At 38.2% G+C, this 23,000-nt stretch overlaps 1 protein-coding gene across 1 annotated transcript in view; it reads left to right on the top strand.

Annotated features, from left to right (window-relative positions):
• Gtf2a1l (general transcription factor IIA subunit 1 like) overlaps positions 1–23,000 on the top strand; it is a 58,342-nt gene that overhangs the window by 8,304 nt on the left and 27,038 nt on the right. Inside the window, exons 4-6 of the mRNA XM_090336974.1 lie at positions 4,919–4,974; positions 7,182–7,266; positions 9,085–9,665. Of these exons, the coding sequence (XP_090193100.1) occupies positions 4,919–4,974; positions 7,182–7,266; positions 9,085–9,665 (722 nt within the window). The remainder of the gene's footprint in view (positions 1–4,918; positions 4,975–7,181; positions 7,267–9,084; positions 9,666–23,000) is intronic.

The following is a 23,000-nucleotide window of genomic DNA, read 5'->3' as shown; positions in this document are numbered from 1 at the left end:
CCTACATATTGGCTTCAGTGAACATGGAAATGCTGACACCTGTTTGTGGTAGTAAATTAATACCTTATGAGTTATGTGTCCATCATAAAGATTGCTGGCCATACGGTAGTTCTATTTTTAATTTTTCTAGGATCTTCTATACTGCTTTCTGCTGTGCAATTCTATTCTACATTTTCAACCACTGTTTGTAAAGATGGTCTTTTCTCTCTGTACTCAACGGCCACTTGTCACCTTGAATCTCTTTGATCATCTTTCCAGGTAAAAGGTGACATTTCATTGTAGTTTCTGTAGCATTTTCTAGTGACTGTTGATGTTAAGATCTTTTTTATATCCCTATTGACCATCTTAATGTCTTCTTTGGAAAAATGTCCATCCAGATCTTTTGCTCATTTTTTTTTAAAATGGGCTGCTTCTCTGTTCCTGAATGGAGCTGTTTGAATTCTTTGTATGATTTAGGTTTTAGCCTGTGAATAGACATATAATTTGCAAATATCTTCTCTAGTCTATAGGCTGCCTTTTAATTTTGCCATTTCCTTTCCTATGCAGAAGTTTTTGAGTTTGAGGTAGTCCTGTGACAATTACTCTTTGTTGGTCAACTTGATTCGGTCGCGATAAACCTAGGTGATGAGCAGAACACAGCTCTAGGGATGTCTGTGTAGTGACCCAATTTCCAGAGAGGATTAACTGAGGGATGAAGCCCGGCCCCCAGTGTGGTGGCACCATCAAGGAATGGGAAGAGAGAGCATGCGGCCTTGCACCACCGCGTGTATTCTCCTCTTTGCTTCCTGTCTGTGATGATGTGAGCACCTCTGATCCTCAGGCCCTCTCCACCATGACGCTCAGCCCTGCCCCAGACCTCAAGTGATAGGGATTAGAAACCATCGACTAAAACTACCACCCCAAATCTTTTCAGTTGTTTTTTTCCTGCCCCCTCAGGTATTCATCACAGCAACCAAAAGTTTGCCTAACACAAGTTTCATTTATTTTTGTTTTGTAACCTGAGTTTTGATATGCTTTCAAAAAAAAATCAATGCTTAAGCTAATCCCCAAGTAGGTTTTTTCCTTTGTTCTTCGGTGAGTTTGAAGTCTAGTATTTTTCAGGTGTTTTATTCATTTTGAGGATGGGTGTGTGTGTGTGTATACAGAAGAAGGTTTCAATATTACTATTTTCAGGAGGCTATCCAGTTGTCTTAGCACCATTTTTTAAAGGGAAATTGTTTTTTTCTACTTTATGTTCTCTTAGTTCCCTTGTTATAAATTGTTTTCCATATATTTTGAGTTTATTTCTGGTTTCCATAGTCTGTTCCAGTAGTTTATGCATTTTAATTTCAGTAGTAATCTTTCTACCTCAGCCTCTTAAGTAGAGGCTTCAGACTGCTTCAAATTGTAATATCATTTTCTTTCCTTTTTTCTTGTGATAATTGGAGCTTGAGCTCAGATATTGTGCATTGTCCCTTAGCTCAAGTCTAGTGCTGTACCATTTGAGCCACTTCTGGCCGTTTGGGCCAGAAGACAAGAGTCTCATAGATTTTCCTATCTGGGATGGCTTTGAACTGCAGTCTTCAGATCTGTCTCCTGAGTAGCTAAAATTATGGGCATGAGCCCATAACTTTAAATCAGGAAATACACCTTCAACTTTGTTTTCTTTCTGAATTGCTTCTGCTATCTGATTTCTTTTTTTATATTAGTTTTACAAATTTTCTATTCTAGTGAAGAATACCATCAGAATTTGATAGATTATATTGCACCTGTGTATATCTTTGGGTAGTGTACAGTATTAGTTATTTTAATCCCCAAATCTGGAATATCTCTTCATTTGTTTGTGTCTTCTTAAATTTCTTTCATTCATTGTTGTCTATTTAGATTTCAGATGAGAGGTTAACATTTACCTCCTCGACTGTAAGGAGTTCTTTAATTTTTTAGATGTTATCTGAAATGAGATTATTTTGATTTCTTTTTCAGATAGGATGTTACTTGTGTACAGAAATGCAACTGAGGTTTTTTGGTTTTTTTTTTGCTGATTTTGAATCCTACAGCTTTAGTAAACCTATTTACTAGTTTAAACCTGTGTGTGTGTGTGTGTGTGTGTGTGTGTGTGTGTGGTGGTTTTGGGGGCCTTGGATCATGTCATCAACAAATACAGATAATTAACTTTCTTTGTTTTTTTCTTCTGCTTGAACTCGGGGATTTGAATTTAAGAGTTCTCATTGCTGTCACTACCATTTGAACCATTTCTCTACTTCCTGGCTTTTTAAAAACCTGGTATTTTGGAGATAAGAGACTTAGAAGGCTGTGAGCATGGCCTAATGGTAGAGTGCTCGCTTAGCATGCATGAAGCTCTGGGTTTGATTCCCTGATACCACATGTACAGAAGAAGACAGAAGCAGTGCTATGGCTCAAGTGGTAGAGCGCTAGCTTGAGAAAACTCAAGAACATTGCCTAGGCCCTGAGTTCAAGCGCCAGGTTTGGCAAAAAGAATCAAAAAACAAGAAAATAAAAACCCAAAAGAGACTTAGGGAATTGTCTGCTTAAGTTGTCTTTGAACCTTAATTCTCAGCCTTCAGGCTCCTGAGTGGCTAGGATTGTAGGTGTTAGCCACCAGCACTTGGCATATTACCAGATTTTAAAATTATGTTTTCACATTTGAATTTTTCCTATTTTATAAAAGTTGTTTTTGAATTTAATATTCCTAGCATATATACAGAAAATTTAAAGTGTTGACACTTCTGATTTGAGTAAAAACACCTATTTAGTTAAAACTTACTTAGTTTAAAACCAAATTGGATATCTAAAAAAGTGATTCAGGCATATTTAGTGATATATATATATGACTTGTGAATATGTATAAATGGGATGTATAACTTGTGGATTTAGTATCAAAATTAAGAACTGCATGAAATTTTATTATACAACTTGGTTAGTTCAGTGCTTTTATTCTAGTGTCTATAAAGAAACTTTAAAGCTTTCTTATAGCTCTGTTTGATTTCTTTAAATATAGAGAGTTATCTGTTAGGATTTATTACAAAGTACTTAAAAGAGGATTGTTGCTATTTTTCTTGAGGAAATTTCATTTAATTGCTTCAGAAGTGTGTGAACGGATTTTTGTTTCCTCTCAGGCGGTGACTTAGCTGGAGTCACTTAAACTTAGCTCACTTCAGCTAATTAACACTAATACCACTGTGTTCTTGCTACGCCAGCTTTTTTTTTCTAATTTAGTTTTTCCAAAAGAATATCAGTTAATAAATAAAGCCATAGATGAATAGAGAATAAAAATAATTCTGTGCTTCATTAACCATCAATCTGAAGCCTCCCTTCCCTTGTTTGAATGTGGGATAGTTAAAGAAAAAAAACCCCAAACTTGCTGCCAGGCACTGATGGCTCATGACTGTAATCCTAGCTACCCAGGAGGCTGAAATCTGAAGTTCAAAGCCAGCCCAAGCAGGAAAGTTCATGAGACTTTTACCTCTAAGTAACCACCAAGAAACTAGAGGTGGGGCTGTGACTCAAGTGGTGAACACCATCCTGAAGTGCAAACAAACAAAAACTAAGCTAGATAGTAAGGTCCTGAATTCCAGCACTACTATTGGCACATACACCACTGGCTCCTCTGATCGGTTTGGTGTGTGTGAGGAGCCAATCTAGCATCAGAAACACATCTTTGGAACAATTCTCCTTAGTTCTTTATGTGAGAAATAGGCCATGATAAACATTGCTCTAACATAAATGTGGCTCATAGACTGAAATATACTAAAAAAATTCTTATTTCATTAAAGGCAACTAATGCTCTGTCATGTTCAGGTGGATACAATGAACTTGAGAATGTAAGGTTTATGGTTACAATGATCACTGAGATCCTTCTACTATACTTATTTGGGGTGTGTGTGTGTGTGTGTGTGTGTGTGTGTGTGTGTGTGTGTGTGTGTGTGTGTGTGTGTGTGTGTGTGTGTGTGTGTGTGTGTGTGTGTGTGTGTGTGTATTGAATGCTGGTACTGGAGCTTGAACTCAGGGATTTACTTTCTAGCCTGCTTCCCACCCCGCCTCCCAGCAAGGCTGGCATTCTACCTCCTCAACATCTACAGAGATTTTTGCTGGTTTATTGGAGATATAAGTCTCACTTACTTTTCCGCCCTGGCTAGCTTTGAGCAACCATCCTCAGATCTTAGTTTCCTGAATAGCTAGTATTACAGGCATGGGCTACCAGTGCCAGGCATTTTTATTTATTTTTTAGATGATAAATTAACATTTTAACCCATTGGTTAGCCTTGTAGATATAAAGACAAAGTAATTGTCAGAAAAAAGTAATGATAATATGTGATTGAAACATTAATTCAGGTTGAGTCAAATTCTCCTGAGGATTTGTTTTCTTCTGTTTTTCTTAGCAGTGAAATGTGTTTCATTGCCAAGTATTTTTACTCATCTGTTCCTAAAACCATATAGCTGAGCTTGCTGAGCTGGCCAAAGAACCATAAATAACTTATGAATTGAAATTTATTTTGAACCTATAAAACTTAGAATGGATTTATGTTGGGTTACAGGTCATTGATCAACACAATGGTCTTTATGAAATGTGGTACTTTAACAAATATTACTTTTTCTCCCTTGAGAAATAATATAGAGATTTAGTGCTACATTGACTGACAAGACATTCTCCATGTTGTGTTATGGATCTAAAAGCACAGTATGCCTGACTATAATGAGATAGTCTCTTTTGACAAAGTAATTAGTTGTAAAGTCTTTATTTAAAGTTGGGAGGGAAAAATACACAACTACTCTTCCTCTCTTGGAGTCAATAAATTCACCATGGTTGAACATGTTTGTGGCAGAAAATATTTTTGCTTTAAAAAGATCTATAAGTAGCAATTTTATTAAATTGATTAATTTTAATTGATGCATAATAACTGTTTTGTTTTTGCTACAGCATCATTAGTTATTCCTGCTGGTAGGACCCTTCCAAGTTTTGTCCCAGCTGAATTGGTATGTGGCTGATTTAATATGCACTTAAACTGTGTTCCACTTACAGTGCCTGGTGGCAGGGTGCTGGGTATAGATATAACTCATGCTCATCCAGTTGAATGGGAAAAGATGTTCAGGCACAGGGACAGGAACAGTTTCCATATTGTAATAAAAACTGGAGATTTGGAACCAACACTTTTGTATAATTTCTCTCTTTTAGAGTAACTGTTAAACTTTGCCAAGATTATATCTGCAAGGTTAGGAAATTTCTGAAGCTCCAGTGTGTGGGGTTTTAATCATGCTGTATAATTTCAGATCCTTAGTGGTCCTTAAGTTGGTAATTTCAATGTGGTACTTTTTTTCCTCCAGAATTGAGTGATATCATTGTTTTTAGTGGAATACATTGGCCACTTTCTACTTTTGTGAAGCTGAGTTTATTTTTTTCCAGGAGGCAGAAAATAAAACTATTAATTTCTTCACAGAAAAATCTAGTAATTTTTCAGGTGGGGGGAGTAGTACTTTTTTACTTTGGTCTGATGGTAAACAATCCATCAAGCATTTCTTTTTTACTTTCTCCCATGGGCTGCTTTTCTAGGATAAAAGACTTAGTGGGCAGGCCATTTTCATTTCCTCATTAAGAACAAACAAAAAGCTCACTTCTCCCCAGCATTTTTGAAATAAAATGGCATTGCTTTAGAAAGGAAGACCAGTGAAATCTCCCTGCCTTTGAGATTTCAGAGAAATATCTCTTAATTAAAAGTGAAAACAGGCTGGGTGCTGATGCTCATACCTGGAATCGTAGCCACTCAGGAGGTTGAGATCTGAGGATCATTGTTCAAAGGCAGCCTGGGCAGAAAAGTCTGTGAGACTCTCATCTCCAAGTAACCGACAAAAAGCCAGAAGCAAAGCTACGTTTTGAAGCGATGGAATACTAGCCTTGAGTTAAAAAGCTCAGGGACAGTGCCCCAGGACTGGTATACAACAAATATGTGAAAACAAACTTTAAAGAAAAATGTAAAAGAGGCTGAAGTCTTATTAACCCCTCCCCCAACCATTTTAACTGTTTGATATATATATATTAATTTGTTCATGAATGTTATTACTTACTAATGTAAAGAGTAGGATTGATGTTTTTTTGTTTTCTGTTTCTGTAAGCTCTTTCTTACCCTCCCTTATATTGCGGGTTCACCACAGTTTAAGCAATATAGCATTGTTGTAACACAGCATTTCATATTCATGTGATAGTCAGGTAAATTCCTAGAGGTAGAATTTCTGGGTCAGAAGTCATACATGCTTTCAGTACACACACACACACACACACACACACACGCATGCATGCATGCACGCACACATTATGTAGTGCAAAATTTTTCCTCCAACTGAGAAAACCAATTTTTATCACACTCTTGTCAACATTGAGTGTTACTACTTAAACTTGTGTTTTTGACTTAAGACACTTACACTTGTATTTTTTACTTGACACTGGGTTTAGTTATTTCAAAACTAAAAACTGTATACTACGTAAATTAGTACTATCATTTCTACTTTAAAATATCATTAGTGATCAACTTCCTCTAGAAGAAACATATAAACAACTATATTTCTTTTACTTTACACTTTGAGAATTAAAGGTCTAGACAAAGTTTATTTTTTTCCTAGTCCTGTGGCTTGAACTCAGGGCCTGAACACTGTCCTTGTGCTTTCTCAAGGCTAGAGCTCTACCACGTGAGCAATAGTACACTTCGGGATTTTTCTGTGCATGTGGTACCATACATAGTGTTTGCATGCTAGGCAGACACTCTACCACTAGACCAAACTCCTGGTTCCTAGACCAAGTTTTATATACTAAGATTCACCGGCTTCATAGTCACAAAAATGTTTTTTTAACTTTCATGGTATAAATTTTTATTTTGTGAAATGGTTATGATCCTCTATATAATCTCTCTGAAAATCTTTTATGAATGTTTCTGCACTTTAACATAAAGCAACAAACAAGACAATTTTATAGAAATATTACTAGTGACTGCATAATAGAATTTTGATTTTTATCAGAATCATTCAAATCAAATATTAAAAAGTGGCTTTCTTCAAAGAACTCAGTCCTAATATAAAATGTATTGTCCAGCTGTTGTCCAGTTGTCTGGAATCAGATTTTTGACCACCTCAGATATCCTGGAGAAAAAAATTAGGTCTCTTTCTAAGTTGCTAATGCAGTTTTCTGTGTCTAGGGAACCTCAGGCTCCAGTGCCAACTTCACTTTTCCTGGCTATCCTATTCATGTGCCAGCAGGTGTGACTCTGCAGACTCCATCTGGTGAGGATGTTCTAAGAATATTGTGATTTTAATATTGCTACTAGCTTCTAGATCATAAGTTACAGGTTTAAAAAATATATAGTTACAGAAGCTTCTAATAAAACCTATTTTTAAAGTAGCAACCAGTGGTGGCTATTGTTCTGAAAGCTGTTTACCGTAGGCCATCCTGACCTAGGCCTGTCCTATAACCAATTCCCAATTCCTTTTCCTAACATGTAGAAGACATTGGTATGTAGTCTCTCTAATTCCAGATAGTTTCTATATTTTAGCAAATACAAAAGAGCAAGTCTGTTCTTGGTAATGCTTGCTAATCAAGAAAATACAAGGATTATTTTCATGAACTTTTAGCTTCTTTCTGAAAGACTGAGTGGCTGTGGACTACCAGTGGCTCACGGCTGTAATCCTGGTTACTCAGGAGGCTGAGATCTGAGGATCAAGGTTCAAATCTAGCCTGGACAGGAAAGTCTAGGAAACTCTTTAACCAGCAAAAAGCCAGAAGTGGAGACGTAGTTCAAGTGGTAGATCACCACTAAAAAGTCTTAAGAGGCAGTGCTCAGACCCCAAGTTCAAACTCTAGTATGGGCACAAAAACAGATAATTGAAAGACCATGTGACCGAATATAATAGGTATCCAAAAGTTTGCAGATCAATGGACCTTTGTTTTTCAGTACTGTCTCTTGATCTGTAGCACTTTCAGACCTGTTTGGATTGTTGCAAAGTTTAAAGCACCTAACTCAGTACTCAAAAATAAGTTGTTTTTCTTCCTTTTCAGTATTAAAGGAAAGATGGAGATTTGATAACTTTGGAAATTATTAAACTCTATTTTTATAACCTAATCTTAACAACATGTATTTTAGATATATAAAACACATTTACATGGCTATGGTTGTTAAACTTTGTGCTGTGAATTGGTAACATATTAATAAGAGAAGATAACAATAAAATATTGGTGGCATGTATACATCTCAAAATGTATAATGTAAGCAATAGTGGAATGCTGCCAAGAGTCAAAGCAAAACAAAATGTAAGTTAAGAAATAAGAATAATAGCTGCTAGAAGCTAGTGGTAGAGTGCTTGTCTAGCCATGCATGAAGCCCTGGGTTTGATTCCTTGGTACCACATACACAGAAAATGCTGGAAGTGGTACTGTGGCTCAAGTGGCAGACTGATAGCCCAAGGACAGTGCCCAGGCTCTGAACTTAAGCCCCAGGACTGGCAGGAAAAAAAAAAGAAACAAATAAAAAGAAAGAAAGAAAAGAATAATAGGGAGGCTGGAATGTAGCGCAGTGGTAAAGCTCTTGCCTAGCAAGTGCAACATCCTGGGTTCAATCCCCAGTACAAAAAAAAATAGCTACTAGTTTGAGTTTATAAAACCTAGTTTGAGTTTATAAACCTTGTTTCTCAAAAAGCTGAGAACTGAGGATTATGGTTCAAAGCTATCCTGGGCTTTTATCTCCAATTGACCTGCAAATAGACAAGTGGTAGAGCACTAACCTTGGGCACAAAAGCCAAGTGAGATCTAGAAGCCATGAGTTCAAGCCCCCGTACTAACACACACACACAGTGTATAAAAGTATTTATTACAAGAAATAACAAAAAATGAAGAATAAAGGAAAACTCTTCGAGATAATAACATTAATTATCCAATCTCTCTCGGTCTCTGTCTCTCTGTCTCTGTCTATCTCTGTCTCTGTCTCTGTGCCTCTCTCTGTCTCTGTCTGTCTCTCTCTGTCTCTGTCTCTGTCTCTGTCTCTCTCTGTCTCTGTCTTTGGAGATTTGAAACTATTCTACTTACACATTTGCATTTTTGTTTCTGAGGTCACCTTTATAAAGTGAACATACCGATTGTGGTGACACAGACCTCGGGAAGAACTGGCCTTCTCCAGCCTCCGGGCCAGCAAGTGTTCCAGCAGCTTGGGCAGCCTTCTGTCATACAGACCAGTATCCCACGACCAAATCCGTGTACCATGCAAGCCACTCCCGACAAGCAACCGAGGGTGGAAACTGTGCTGCCTCAACCTGCAATTCTCCATTCGGTTCCAGTGGAGAGGACACAAGAAACGACCTCCAGCAGTCTCCTTGTATCTCCTGGCAATGAGCATAAAGCCAGGTCTGAAGTTTTTCTGAGTCAGCCGGAAAGCTCTCTGTTTCTGGGTCTTCGGGGTCCTGGATTTCCTTCACAAGTCTCTCAAACAGATGTGAAGGTGGAGCCAGGACTGGGTGTGTCAGGCATGACTCAAAACCTGCATGGCCGACCCTCCCTGGGCCCCCCTGGGACCCCCTGCCACTATGTGACTGATGCCAGACTTTATGGTCTCAACAGTAGGATGTATGGATGCGATTCTATAACACAACCAAGAAAAACAGAGGCCTCGGGCAGCTTACCAGTATCAGAGAAGGTATGTTCCATTTCTCCGTGCTAAGGGACACACAGTAGCCAACGATTACACTTCCTGAGGTCTTCCGACTTGTCAGAATTTCATTGTTCCCTGAAACTTGTTCAAAGTCTTTGAGCAAGTCAGTTTTTCTTTCAATATAAAGAACTAAGATTTCAATATATGTGTGTGTTTCAGTGTTTTTTTCCCTCCCCCATAGTTTTCACATAATAAATACCATTTAGGAAATAGAGGTTAAAGTAATAATTATATGGTTTTGAGGTAAAGATAACTACAAATATAAATTTTTTTTCATTACTTGTCTTTTGGAGGTCTTTTTCTCCAGGATTCAGAATGAACTTTGCAGAGTTTTTGTGTGATAAGAACTTACTCTCCGGTTATTCACTGGATGTCATTATGTGCTTATTCTGATTTCCAACAGTAAATTAATTAAACAGTATTAAGCAAGGATTTTTAGGGATAGTGGTTGGTTTGCAGCCACACTAGGCCCAAACCTGAGCTTTCCTTCCTGTAAGTAAATGATATAATACTACTTTCTGCAATTCGGCTCTTATCTATAACTTGGACATAATACCAGTGTCATAAGTTTTAGAATTATCAGAGATGATGTGTGTGGAGGACTTATCTCTGGCATCTTGGTTTCCTATTAGTGCTTTTTCTTTATAATATATTGGGTACTTTTATACACATTAAAAACATTAATTTAAAAGTGGATCTGAATCTAAAACACAGAACCAAACATATGTCATCTAAAACATCTCCCTATTTATTATACATTATCTTTACATAGTCATAGGGGAACGTTTTGCTGGCTTGCTTTTGAAAAAAATGTCTAATCTTTTTTCTTTTTTTTTTTTTTGCCAGTCCTGGGCTTGAGCTCATAGCCTGAGCACTGTCCTCGGACTTTCTCAAGGCTAGAGCTCTACCACTTGAGCCTCAGCACCACTTCTGGCTTTTTTTTCCTATACGTGGTACACCAGAAATCGAACCCGGGTCTTCATGGATGCTAGGCAAGCACTTTAACCACTAGGCAAAACTCCCGGCCCCAAGTCTTTTTTCTTTTTATAGGTAGCATCATGAAGTTATACCTTGTCGTGCTGGCTTTTTGTCCTGTTACAGACCCTAGATGTTGTAAGGGTTTGGGCAGGCTTAACATTCTCTCAGATATATTTCTGATGGCTTTTGATTCAGCTCTTGATAACTTCTGTTTTGTTAACTGTCTGCAGAAATAAGACTATTCTAGGGAGCTTATGAAGAAATTAATCCATTTTTATCCTTTTGTGACTGGCTTCTTAAAGTTAGCAGAATATCTCCATAGTTTTTTTCATGTGGCTGCATGTGCCATGATTTCACTCCTAGTTTAGTTTGAATCATAAAAGTTTGATGCTTCTTAAAAACGTTTAAATACTGGTAGAATCTGTCCTTTTATTGTCAGTCCTGTCATTTGAAGTCAGTGCCTTGCAATAGGTCGGCAAGTGTTCTTCTACTCAAGTGGCAAGTCCAGTTCTTTTTGATTTAGGTTATTATTTCAGAAAGAGTTTTGTACTTTTTGTCAGACCTGAATCCTCCTTCCCATGTTTCCCATGCAGCTGGGATTACAGTGCAAACTACGGTGCCTGATGTGTTGATTGATTGGGGATGGAGTTTCCTTGCTTATTTTTCTACCTGTGCTGGCTGCAATTCACAGCCCTCTCTATTTCTGCCTCCCAAGTAACTGGGAGGATTGTAGGTGTGAGTTGCCACACTCATCCCATCTTTTCCCTTTGCTCCATCCTGCTGACACTGTCCTAATTGTAATGTGAGATACTACAGTGTCTTAGTTTACCAATCTTTAGCCTCTGTTATTCTCCTCTCACTCCCCCCAGACTATCATTTTAGGTGGTAAGATCCAGACTTTAGGATCAGTTTGTTTTGAATTTCTTCTTTTGTACTTGGGGAAGTTATTTTAAAAAGTCACTTCAAAAGTAAAATTTAGTTTATGGAAATAAAGAAATAAAGAAAGCAGTATCCAGCAGGGAGTTAGTTGTGGATTAATAAGACAGTATTGGCTGATATTGCTTCCCAAGATCTGTCCTGCTTAACTCTTCTTGAGCTAACACATCATTGTCTTTCATTACCTGCGGAAGCATTCCAGTTCAGACTCCTTACTATGGGCGTGACAAGACCCCTATCTGTCAGGGGTCCTTCTTCCCCGGTCCCTCTCAATCAGCAGGAGGGATAGGGAAAACATGCCCCAAACAGGACAAGCCAAGCCAGGAGAGGGCTCACTGTCTGCCTGCACCCAGCCCTCCTTCCCCAGAGGACAAACAGACGCGTTAGCCAGGTTTGTCAAAGCAGGAATCTCTCTCGCCCCAAAACCCCCTATTTAGGACGTCCCTCCAGCTAATATCCCCTCACTCTAGGTCTCAGCGTAGAGTGATAAAGCCATAACACATTGTAACCAATGGTAATCAAGTCTTGCACCCTGCCTCTTGTCTTGCCTTGTTTCAGCAGAAAGTTATTAGACATGGCATTACTCGGCTCCCAGCACGTATCCTTTCATCAACTCCTTTTTTTTGCTTATTATTCTCTGTTTGAAGCTTCCTGGTATGGTTTCCTCTGGTTATTATTTGTCCATTTATTACCTCTTCTACATCTAACTACTCTTCCTCTACCATTAGCCTGACTGTGTTTCTCTGTTGGTTGTCATGTAGTAAAGATACATTAAGATTGCTTATTTGCATTGAGAGGTACAAGCTACTCATATGCGCATACCTAAGACCTAAAAACATGAAAATATATGTGCACACTTGTCCCCTTGCACAACATACTAGAGCATAAGGTTTTGGAGAATAAGAATCTATGATATTTAAAAAAATTTATTTTGGCTGAGTTTCTTAAACTTGGCTGAATATTACAGTCATTGCCGGGTCACTAAAACTCTCAGGCATTCCCCAAGGAGTTTAGATTTATGTGGTCTAGATGGGATCCAGTCATCAGTATTAGGCGTTTCTGGGGGTGATTTTATCATGTAGTCAAAATTAAGGATTGCCCATCAAAGTTGTTATGTGAACAGAAAATGGCTGGAATAACAGGATAAAAAATATATGTTTAAGGCAGTTTTCATTTTTCTTCCAAATCTAAACTAAAAGATAAAATGTCCTACCAACAGTTACTTGAATTCTTTTTGAATTTGAATTGAGAAAACACCTAGGAGATTAGTATGGGAAATTAGTAGAGCATATCTCTGGGTGTGTCTGTCGGGGTGTTTTCAGAGAAAGTAAGGAGGGAAGACTCAACTGGGAAAGTGGGCTGACTCTTTCAATAACCTGAGGCCCAGGTGAAAGAAAAGTGGAAGGAGAAATCCCACCAGCACAGGCATGCTTCCTGTGCTTCCGGGCTATGATTTGGTGAGCAGCCTTCTTTGCAGTATGATCCAGCCACCACGACATGGTGCCTTGTCTCAGGCCGAAGAAAAGTTTCTAGTCAAATGTGGATTGAAACTCTGAGACCATTGGCCAAAATGAGTGAGTCATTCCTCCCGTACCTGATTTTCTTAAGTATTTTGTCACAATGGTACAAAATCTGACTAAAACACAAAATGAAGTAGGGAAGTGGGGTAGGGAAGTGGGGTAGACAGACAAGGGTGATGTGATGGTTAACTCCTCCTCCCTTTTTCTTCCCTTTCCTCCCTTCTCTCCTTTCTCTCACTTACTCCCATTTCTCCCTTCCCCATAGCCTCCCTTCCCTCTCCTTCCCAGTACTTGGATTGAATTCAGGGCCTCATATTTGATAGGCTGACTCCTACCAAGGTGAAAATGGGGAAAGCTCCTACAGCTTATATTTCATATATTTTATATCTAACTTACTTATGGTTGTGACGTTCTAGGAGTCCTTAGTAGTCATTGAAAAACTATGACTCTTTCATTATAGGAAAACTTAAAGGGAGAAAAGCTGATAAGGTTGGATCTGGCAAACAAAGATTTTTCTCAAACGATCCTATTTATTGCTTATTGGACTAACTAGCCACAGAAGCAACATCAGTTGAAGCATGACACTTGGCAGAGTGGAACAATTTTGCCATTATTGCACTAGGGTTTTTTTAGAGCAGGGAAATGAAATTGCAGAAGAGACCTCATCTGGATCAGAATTGTTCATATGTTTTTCACATTCAGTTGGAATTCATAGAATCAACAGTGAGTTTCCCTTAGCATTAAACAGAATAGAAATATCAATAGCTTCTTAGGGTAGCTGGCATGTGATTTTAATTTTTATTTGCCATCATTGAAAAATTCAGATGGAGGGGGAAAACTGAAGATGGACATCTTTGTAATAAGGTTGTTTATTTAGCTTCTGAGAAATTTGGTAAAACATGGTTTTGCTGCTTCAGGAAAGAAAGCATTTCTGCCTGTCATGCTTAATGCCATGGCTGGCATTGTGTTAAGATACACTCAGTAATTTGAAAAGAAATCTCATCTGCTGATAAAAAGTAAGATACATTAGAGTCAAGGTTTTATATTATTGTCATTTTTAATACATTTATCAAAAATTGGGGGGAAACTGATTTCTTTTTCATGCTCAATCATTTCAGTTTTCTGAAGGACTCACTTGAAGCTCTTGCTTAGTTCTTAGGCTAATATTTACTGTTATTTTAATTTTTTTTGTCAGGCCTGTGCTTGAACTCAGGGCCTGGGCACTATCCTTGGACACTTATTGCTCAAGGCTAATGCTCTTCCATTTGAGCCATAGCACCACTTCCAGCTTTTTCTGTGTATATGTTACTAGGGAATCAAACCCAGGGCTGCGTGCATGCTAGGCAAGCACTCTACCACTAGGCCAAACTCCCGGCCCCCCTTGATAGACTTTTAATGTGGTACTCTACCAAGTAGGCTACTCTCCCAGCCCCATATTTACTGTTTTTGAGAAAGAACAAAGTCCCTCCTAACAATTTGAACTAGAGGAGTTTGTTGATGATCTATGTCAGGGATGTTTGGCTGTGTACAGGATTAAGATCTTTCTATCCACAGTCCTGCAACATCTGTTTGAATGTTGAATGCAGTTGGCTATTTTGAGCCACCTTAGAGGACACAGGTGTCAAATTATTTTATGCAATTCCCATTGCTTGTTGAGATGGTGCTGAGGAAAGCAGCTGAGAAAGAAAAACACAGTTGCAGTTACTGATGTTAGATTTATAGTCATACTCCTCTCCTAGAGTAAAGAGAATTTTACTAATTGGAGGAAAATAAGATGACTTTACATGACTTACATTGGAAGAATCTTGGTGTGTGTGTGTGTGTGTGTGTGTGTGTGTGTGTGTGTGTGTGTGTGTATTGTTCTCATTTGGCTTCTTTTGCTCAAGACTAATATTCTACCCTTTGAACCACAGTTCCACTTCTGCTGGTTAACTGGAAATAAATGTCTCAGCTTTTTCTTGATGTGTACATACCTATCTGGCAAAGTACTAAGGGAGGTTTAGTTCATTTTTTAACCAAAGACCTTATGATGTTAGGTTTTTAGTCCTTACTACTATTAAAATGAAAATCAAATGTCAATATGATTTTTGCTTGGGGCTAGTCTTATAATAATTTACCTTTAAAAATCAGATTTATTGAAGTGTAATTTACTTGTAATGTACACCTTTTAGGTGCACAGTATAAATTTTGAAGAACACAAGCAGTTATCAAAACTTCCACAGCAGAGGTAGAGAACATTTACATTAACCCAAGTAGTCCCCTCACGTGCCTTTATAGTTAGTACTCTCTTCCATCTAGCATCCCTGGTAGTCAGTCACTGATCTGTCTTCTATTAGGGATTTACCTGTTTGAGAATGTCAAACAAATAGCAATTGTGCAATAACTAGCTTTAGCACATATACATCTCATATGTGTCAGATTTATCCATGCCATTGCATGTATTGGCATTCGCTATATGAATGTACTATACCATAGCTTGTTAACCAATGGAACACTGAGGTTTTTCCAAGTTTTTAGCATTTGTGAATAAAGCCTCTGAAAGTATTGACTGTAGAGAGTGTGTATGAATATATGCATGTATGCATATATATTTGTGTAAGTAGGAGTGAAACTGCTAAGTCACATACATATGTATATTTATAGGAAACCACAAATTTTACTTCTAGATTGCTTATATTTCTTTTTTTTTTTTCCAGTCCTGGGTTTGAGCCTTTCTCAAGGTGAGAGCTCTACCACTTGAGCCTCAGCACCACTTCTGGCTTTTTTCTGTTTGTGGTACTGAGGAATCAAACCCGGGTCTTTGTGCATGCTAGGCAAGCACTCAACCACTAGGCCAAACTCCCAGCCCCTAGATTGCTTATATTTCTACCATCACTGTAGGGTGTAATTTACACTGGCAATGTATACATTTTTTTTTTGCCAGTCCTGTGCTTAAACCCAGGGCATGGGACACTGCCCCTGAGCATTTTCTCTCAAGGCTAACTCTCTACCATTTAAGCCACACCACCACTCCCTGCTTTTTCTGAGTTGTTTGCTGGAGGTAAGACTCTAATGGACTCTCCTGTCTAGGCTGGCTTTGAACTGTGATCTTCAGATTTGGTCTTCTGACTAGGATTACAGATGTGAGCCACCAGTGCCTAATTTAAGGAACATTCTATGGATGTGGTATCGAGGAATTGAACTTGGGTCTTTGTGCATGCTACTACAAGCACTCTACCACTAGGCCAAACTCCTAGCCCCAGGTATCTACTTTTACCTCAAGGTCTTTGATCCATTTGGAGTTAATGATATTTCCATTCTTGTCCATGATTTTGTTTATTTGGGTGTGCTTCCTTCTTTTTTTGGTAAGATTTGCTAAGGGTCTGTCAATTTTGTTAATTTTTTCAAAGAACCAACTCCTTGTTTTGTTGATTCTTTCAATGATGTTTTTGGACTCTTAATTCTTCCTTCTACTGGAATTGGGATTAGTTTGTTGCTCTTTTTCCAAGAGCTTAAGGTGCACCATTAAATTGTTGGTTTGTGATCTTTCCAATTTGTTAACGTAGGCACTCAGAGCTGTAAATTTTCCTTTTGAGTATTTCCTTTGCTGTGTCCCAATGGAGCTGGTATTTTGTGTATTCATTTTTGTTAAATTCCATAAACTATTGCAGTTCTGTTCTGATCTCCTCAATGACCCACTGGTGACTCAACAATGTGTTGTTCAATCTTCATGAGTTACAGAGTTTTCCATGCTGGAGATTGGTATTCAGTTCCAATTTGATGCCATGTGGTCTGAGAGAATGCAGGGAATAATTTCAGTGTTTCTGAATCTGCACAGGTTTGCTTTATGCACTAAAATGTGGTCTATTTTAGAAAATGTTCCATGTGCTGCTGATAAAATTGTATATTCTGATGTTGCTGGGTGGAATAATCTGCAGATGTCTGTTAGGTCTAGTTGGTCTATACAGTTGTTCAATTCTAAGGTTTCTCTTTTGAGTTTTTGCCTAGTTGATCTATCCAGAGGTGACAGTGGTGAGTTAAAGTCATCAACAATCACTATGTTTGGATTTGTGTGTGGTTTTAGTGTAAGTAAAGTTTGTTTGATGAAGTTGGGTGCTCTAGCATTATGTGCATAGATATTTGGGATGGTTATATCTTCTTGGAAGAGAGATCCCTTTAGTAGTATGCAATAAATTTCTTTGTCTCTTCTCACTAATTTTAGTTTGAAGTCTACATTATCTGATATGAGGATGGCAACTCTATCCTGTTTATGGGGGGCTTAGCTTGATAGATTTTATTCCAGCCTCTCACTCTCAAAATATGTTTGTTTCTTTTGGGCAAGATGTATCCCTTGAAGATAGCAGAAAGATGGGTCTTGCTTTTTGATCCATCTAGACAGTCTATGCCATTTAATTGGGGAGTTAAGTTCTTTGATATTGAGGGTTAGGATTGAAAAATATTTACTAGTTCCTGCCACTTTTTAATTTTGTTAGGGCCTGAGACTTGTCAGTTCTTGCTTAATTAGCTGGTGTGATTTTTAGGTGCCATTTCTGTCAGTAACATGTTTGTGTTGATTTTCAATGTGTAGAACATCTTTGAGAATTTTCTGTAATGCTGGTTTGGTTGCTACATAATGTTGTAACTTTTCCTTGCTATGAAAGGTTTTTATTTTTCCCTCACCTATGAATGAGAGCTTAGCTGGGTACAGTATTCTTGGTTGGTAGTTATTTGTCTTAAGGCATCACATACATCCTTCCAAGCGCTTCTTACTTGCATGGTCCCTGCTGAGAAATCTGTAATTATTTGGATTGGTTTTCCTTTGTAGGTGATGGTTATCTTCAGAACCCTGGCCACTTTGAGGATCCTTTCCTTGGTGTCTATTGGTCCTGTATGGATTATAATGTGGCAGTAGGATGTCCTTTTCTGGTCAGGTCTGTTTGGGGTTCTAAAAGCTTCTTGTACCTGTTCTTATGGATATTTGGGAAGTTCTCTGAGATGATTCCCTGAAGTATATTTCCAATTCCATTGACCTCCTTCTCCAGGCCCTCCTCAATACCAATTAGCCTTAAATTAGGCTTCCTAATTGGATCTTGGAGCTCCTGAAAATATCTCTCATATTTCCTAGACTTGGTTTGAATCATTTTCTGGTCTTTATAATTTCTCTATAACTTCTAGATTAATTTCTCTATAACTTCTAGATTATCTTCAACTCCGGAGGCTCTCTTCTGCAATGTCTAACCTGCTATCAGCACTTTCAACTTCATCTCCTTTCCTTCTAGTTGGTCATTTTTGATGACTTATATTGTCTTTGGTTTCCATTTGAGTGCTCTTGTTGAAGTCCTTTAGCTCAGAAGCTTTACTCTCATTAGACTTTTGTTGGAATTCATTCAGCTTTCTTTTTGTGGATTCCATGAAGTTCTCCATTATTCTTTGATTGGCTTTCCCATGTTCACATATATCCTGCTTTATGTTCTCAAACTTTTCATTGATCATGTTTACCAATTGTTTTTGTAGAATATTCAGAGGACTCTCTTCTAGGTTTCCCATTGACTTTCTGTTGCCTGTTTAATTTGAGTGGGAGATGCAATTTTTTGATTTGCCATTTTTCTTGAGTTTCTTGTTCTGCCCATTTGAAAATGGGAGCAAGACTAATACCACACAACATTACAATTTTAAGATATAACCAACCTAGTGCTCTATAGCTGCCCAGACTAAAGCAGTTCACAATTTTAGACTGGTATTTTCACTCTCTCTCTCTCATTTTGTGCACTTACAAACAAATCCAGCACAACCAAACACAGTTTAATGACACCCAAACCCACAATCCAATCTCTATGATACTTAAATCACTCTGGAGCTACAGTATAATTGAACAAATGCATATATAATCTTGGTCAACAACAATCAGCTGTAGATCCATGCATTATGAAAACTGAAGACGGAACAAAGGACCAGAGATAGAAAGATATTATGAAAGATAAGAGGGGGACTAAGAGAAGAGTAATGTAAGAATGTAAGAGTAATGTAGTAATAAAGAAAATGAATAGAATGAAAATAACTATGACCTAAAGTGATAGGGAAAATAAATGAATAAAAATTAAAAAAATTAAACTTAAAAAATAAAAAGAATAATAAAAAGAATATATAAAAGAAAGAAAAATATATAAAAGATCAGTGATTAAAATAAGACACCTCACAATTTTGAGTTCTCAAACAAGAAATATAAGATTAAAAACCAAAAGATTAAAAAGCAGGGGACTGAGTCAATAAAAATGTAATTTGAAACAAGTCTGTACACAATGAAGGAGGACTACTACTAATTGCTGTCACTATGTTTCTAGGAATGACCACAATGACAGAAGAAAGATAAAAAGGGAAAATAAGATGGAGGAAAAATGGCCAAAAAAAAGGAACAAGTGAAAATGAAAATGAAAAAAGTAGTAAAATTTTAAAAAATTATGACTAGAAAAAATATTCTTCAGTTTTTTGGGGGGAAACTTGTGTCTCCACTGAATTCAGGATCCACTCTCTTTAAGAAGTCTCTTATCTCCTGTGTTTTGGCTTAGTTGATTTTTCCAATCAGTTTGCTTGATTGGGCAGAAAAAGTTCTGCCTTGTGACTGCTTACCCAGGTTAATTTACTGGCAAGGCGTTGATCTTTATGTGTCCTGCAGGAGAAAGTTGGTTGTTTTCGGTAGCTTGAATGGGATTGGAGTTGTATTCTGTCTGGAGTCATGATGAGCTTCAGAACTCCCTCTGATCCAGCCTGGGGCCACTTGTTTTAGCCAGTTTAGCAGAGAGCCTCGGGTTGGAGCTGCCTCTGGCTTTATTAACCTGGAGAGGAAGCCCGCCTGCGCAGGGAGGAATTGCTCCCTGCAGGGCAGGGAATGATAACCTGGCTAAGCTGACACTGGTCAAATCCTGTGCGGGTTTGAGAGATGGTGCTGCGGACATGTCCAGTTCTCAGCTCCAGTTGTTCTGGCAGGGTCTTTACCAGTAGCCAAGATGGCACTGCTTCAACTGGTGAGGGAGCAGCTACTTTCCCAATGCCGTGCAGCGAGCAGAAGTGACAATGTATTTAGTGAGGTACTTACCCTTCTCCTTGGTTGTCGGCTCTGTCTGTAGCCGGCAGGATGAAGATTTCCTCTCCTAGTCCCCTGGACTGTGATGAAGGTAAGTGAGTTGCTGGGTGCTCTGTCTGGGCTGCAGGTAAGTGCGCTCAGGCCTGGGTGCCTTTGTCTTGGCACAGCTGCTCTGGGGAATGGCAGTCACAGCCCCGGTGTGGGCTCCACACTGTCGTCTTCAGGAGGCTGCCTGACTTTTTCCTCTCTCAGACCTCTGTGCTGCCACAGCTTAGAATCATTCTTTAGCTATAAACTTTCCTCTACAATGCTAAAACTGGTATCTTGGCAAGAGCTCAGAAAGACTCACCCTGAATCCCAAATACAGATATTCTTTTTTTTTTTTTTGATAGGTAATCAAATTTTTATTTACTTATTTTGTTATTGTTAGGGTGATGTACAGAGGGGTTTCTATTACATTCCTCAAGTAGTGGGTACATTACTTCTTGAACATTGTTACCCTTTCCATGTTTTTCTCCCACTTTCTGTCCCCCCATCCCTGCAGTCATCTTGGTTTTCCCTTATTTTCCCATTTTCAAATACACAGATAAATGTATATTCAATATACCAGGTACCAAAGTCATATACAGTAACAAATGAGATAAACCTTAAGGAGAAAAGAAGAAAAAAGAAATAGCTCACAAAGTACATTAAGGACATCAAGCACAAAAATAAACCTCTTGTTTTCTGGAGTTCATTTTGCTTAGCCTCATCACATATGGACATGTATACACAGCTTTTGAGCTATTTTGAAGATACTCGAATTTTATACCAAATACAGATAATCTTAACATTCACAACTACAAATTATGTTCAGTTACTCAAAACTTGGTATTTCCTTTCCTAAAAGAATATTTGAGTTATTAGAAATGATTAAAACTTTTTTCAGAAAACACATATGAGCAGTTTTATTTGAGAAAAATGCACTACAAAGCAGAATATATAAAAGGTGGCTAAAATGTCATATGCTCTAAAAAAAAAAAGATGCTATTATGTGGCTCTATATTTGAGCCGTTTTGCTGCAATTTAGTGGCAGTCAGTGCACTCACACCTTGATTACCAGCATTGATTTGTACAAATTCATCTTCCCAAACATGAACTCCATGCCTATTAGACAATAACTCCCCTGTGTTCCTGGCATCCTTTCAGGGTTTATGATCTGTCTATGTTAATTATTTAAGGTAAACAGAATTGGGCAGCATTTACCTTGTGTGTCTCTCTTCATTTAATTCAGTGTCTTCAGAGCATATCATGTTTCATGTTGTAGCAGTTTCCTCCTTTGGTTTTTTTCTTTTCTTGTTTTTTTCTTTTTGCCAGTCTTGGGGCTTGAACTCAGGGCCTGAGCACTGTCCTTTGGTTTTCTCAAGGCTAGCACTCTACTCAAGCCACAGAACCACTTCCTATTTTTTCTGTGTATGTGGTACAAAGGAATTGAACCAAGGTCTTCGTGCAAGCTAGGCAAGCACTCTATCACTAGGGCATACGCTCTGTCCCTCCTTCCTATTTATTTTATTTTTTTTGCCAGTCATGGGGCTTGAACTCAGGGCCTGAGTGCTGGCCTTGGGCTTTCCTCAAGGATAGAGCTCTAACAACTGAGCCACAGCACCTTTTCCAGCTTTTTCTATGTATGTGGTACTGAGGAATCAAACCCGGGTCTTTGTGTATGCTAGGCAAGCACTCTACCACTAGGCCAAACTCCTGACCCCCTCCTTCCTATTTTTCACTGAACAGTATTTCAATATGTGTATGTCTGACATTTCATTTACCCATTCAACTGCCTCTGGAAACTTGGGTCATGCTCAGCTTTTGGCTCTCGTGCTTAATGCTGCCATCATGTCCCTGCTTTCAGTTCTTTTGCATACATAGTGGGTAGTAGAAGGGCTTAAACTTAGAGCCCCATGCTCTCAGCTGACTTTTCTTGCTTTTTGTTACTTGAGTTACATGTCTAGTTCAGCATTTGGCTGGTTAATTGGAGATGGAGTCTTGTGGACTTACTTACCCAGCTGGCTTGGAACCAGGGTCCAAAACTTAAGAATCTTTGTTTTCCCTCCTTCCCCCCTTGCCTCCTTCCATTCTCCCTCCTTTTCTCTTTCTTTCTTTTCTTTCTTCCTTCCTTTCTTTCTCTTTCTTTCTTTCTTTCTTTCTTTCTTTCTTTCTTTCTTTCTTTCTTTCCTTTCTTTCCTTTCTTTCTTTTTCTCTCTTTCTTTCTCCCTCCCTCCCTCCCTCCCTTCCTTCCTTCTCTCTTTCTTATGTGTAAAGAAACAGCATTTATTTGACCCTAGTGAAGCTTCTTGTATACTGTTGAAAATCATCATTAATTCAGTCTCCTTAGAATTCCTAATGTCTTAGGCAGATCTGGTGAAGGCCTAAGGAGTTCTGTTGAGTGTTGATAGCCAAACTTTCCCTGAGCTACACTTCTATACCTGTTGTTAGAGCAAAGGAAACCTGTCATTTATTTTTAAATATTTTTATTGTAATTAATAGAAGGGTTACATTATATTCACCAGATAGAAAGTGCATTACTTCACAAACATTGATATTCTTTCTCATGTCTTGGTCCCCATTTCCCTCCCCCACCCCCTTTCCTCATCTTGTTTTCCCCCTTCCATATCCTATTTAAAAAAAAACCATGTATACAGTATATCAGATAACAAGGTAAGATACTATAACAATATGAGATAACCAAGGGACAGCAAAAGAGATGAGAAATAACATAGTATATTAACGATGACAATCACACATTATATGGATCTTTTTTCCATATCCTTTCATTTAGCCTCATCCTAT

This window comes from Megascapheus bottae, chromosome 7 (assembly GCF_031878675.1).
Source record: "Megascapheus bottae isolate mThoBot1 chromosome 7, mThoBot2.hap1, whole genome shotgun sequence".
Classification (NCBI taxonomy): domain Eukaryota; kingdom Metazoa; phylum Chordata; class Mammalia; order Rodentia; family Geomyidae; genus Megascapheus; species Megascapheus bottae.
The sequence above is the reverse complement of the archived record's forward strand: the minus strand, read 5'-3'. Positions and strand labels throughout refer to the sequence as shown.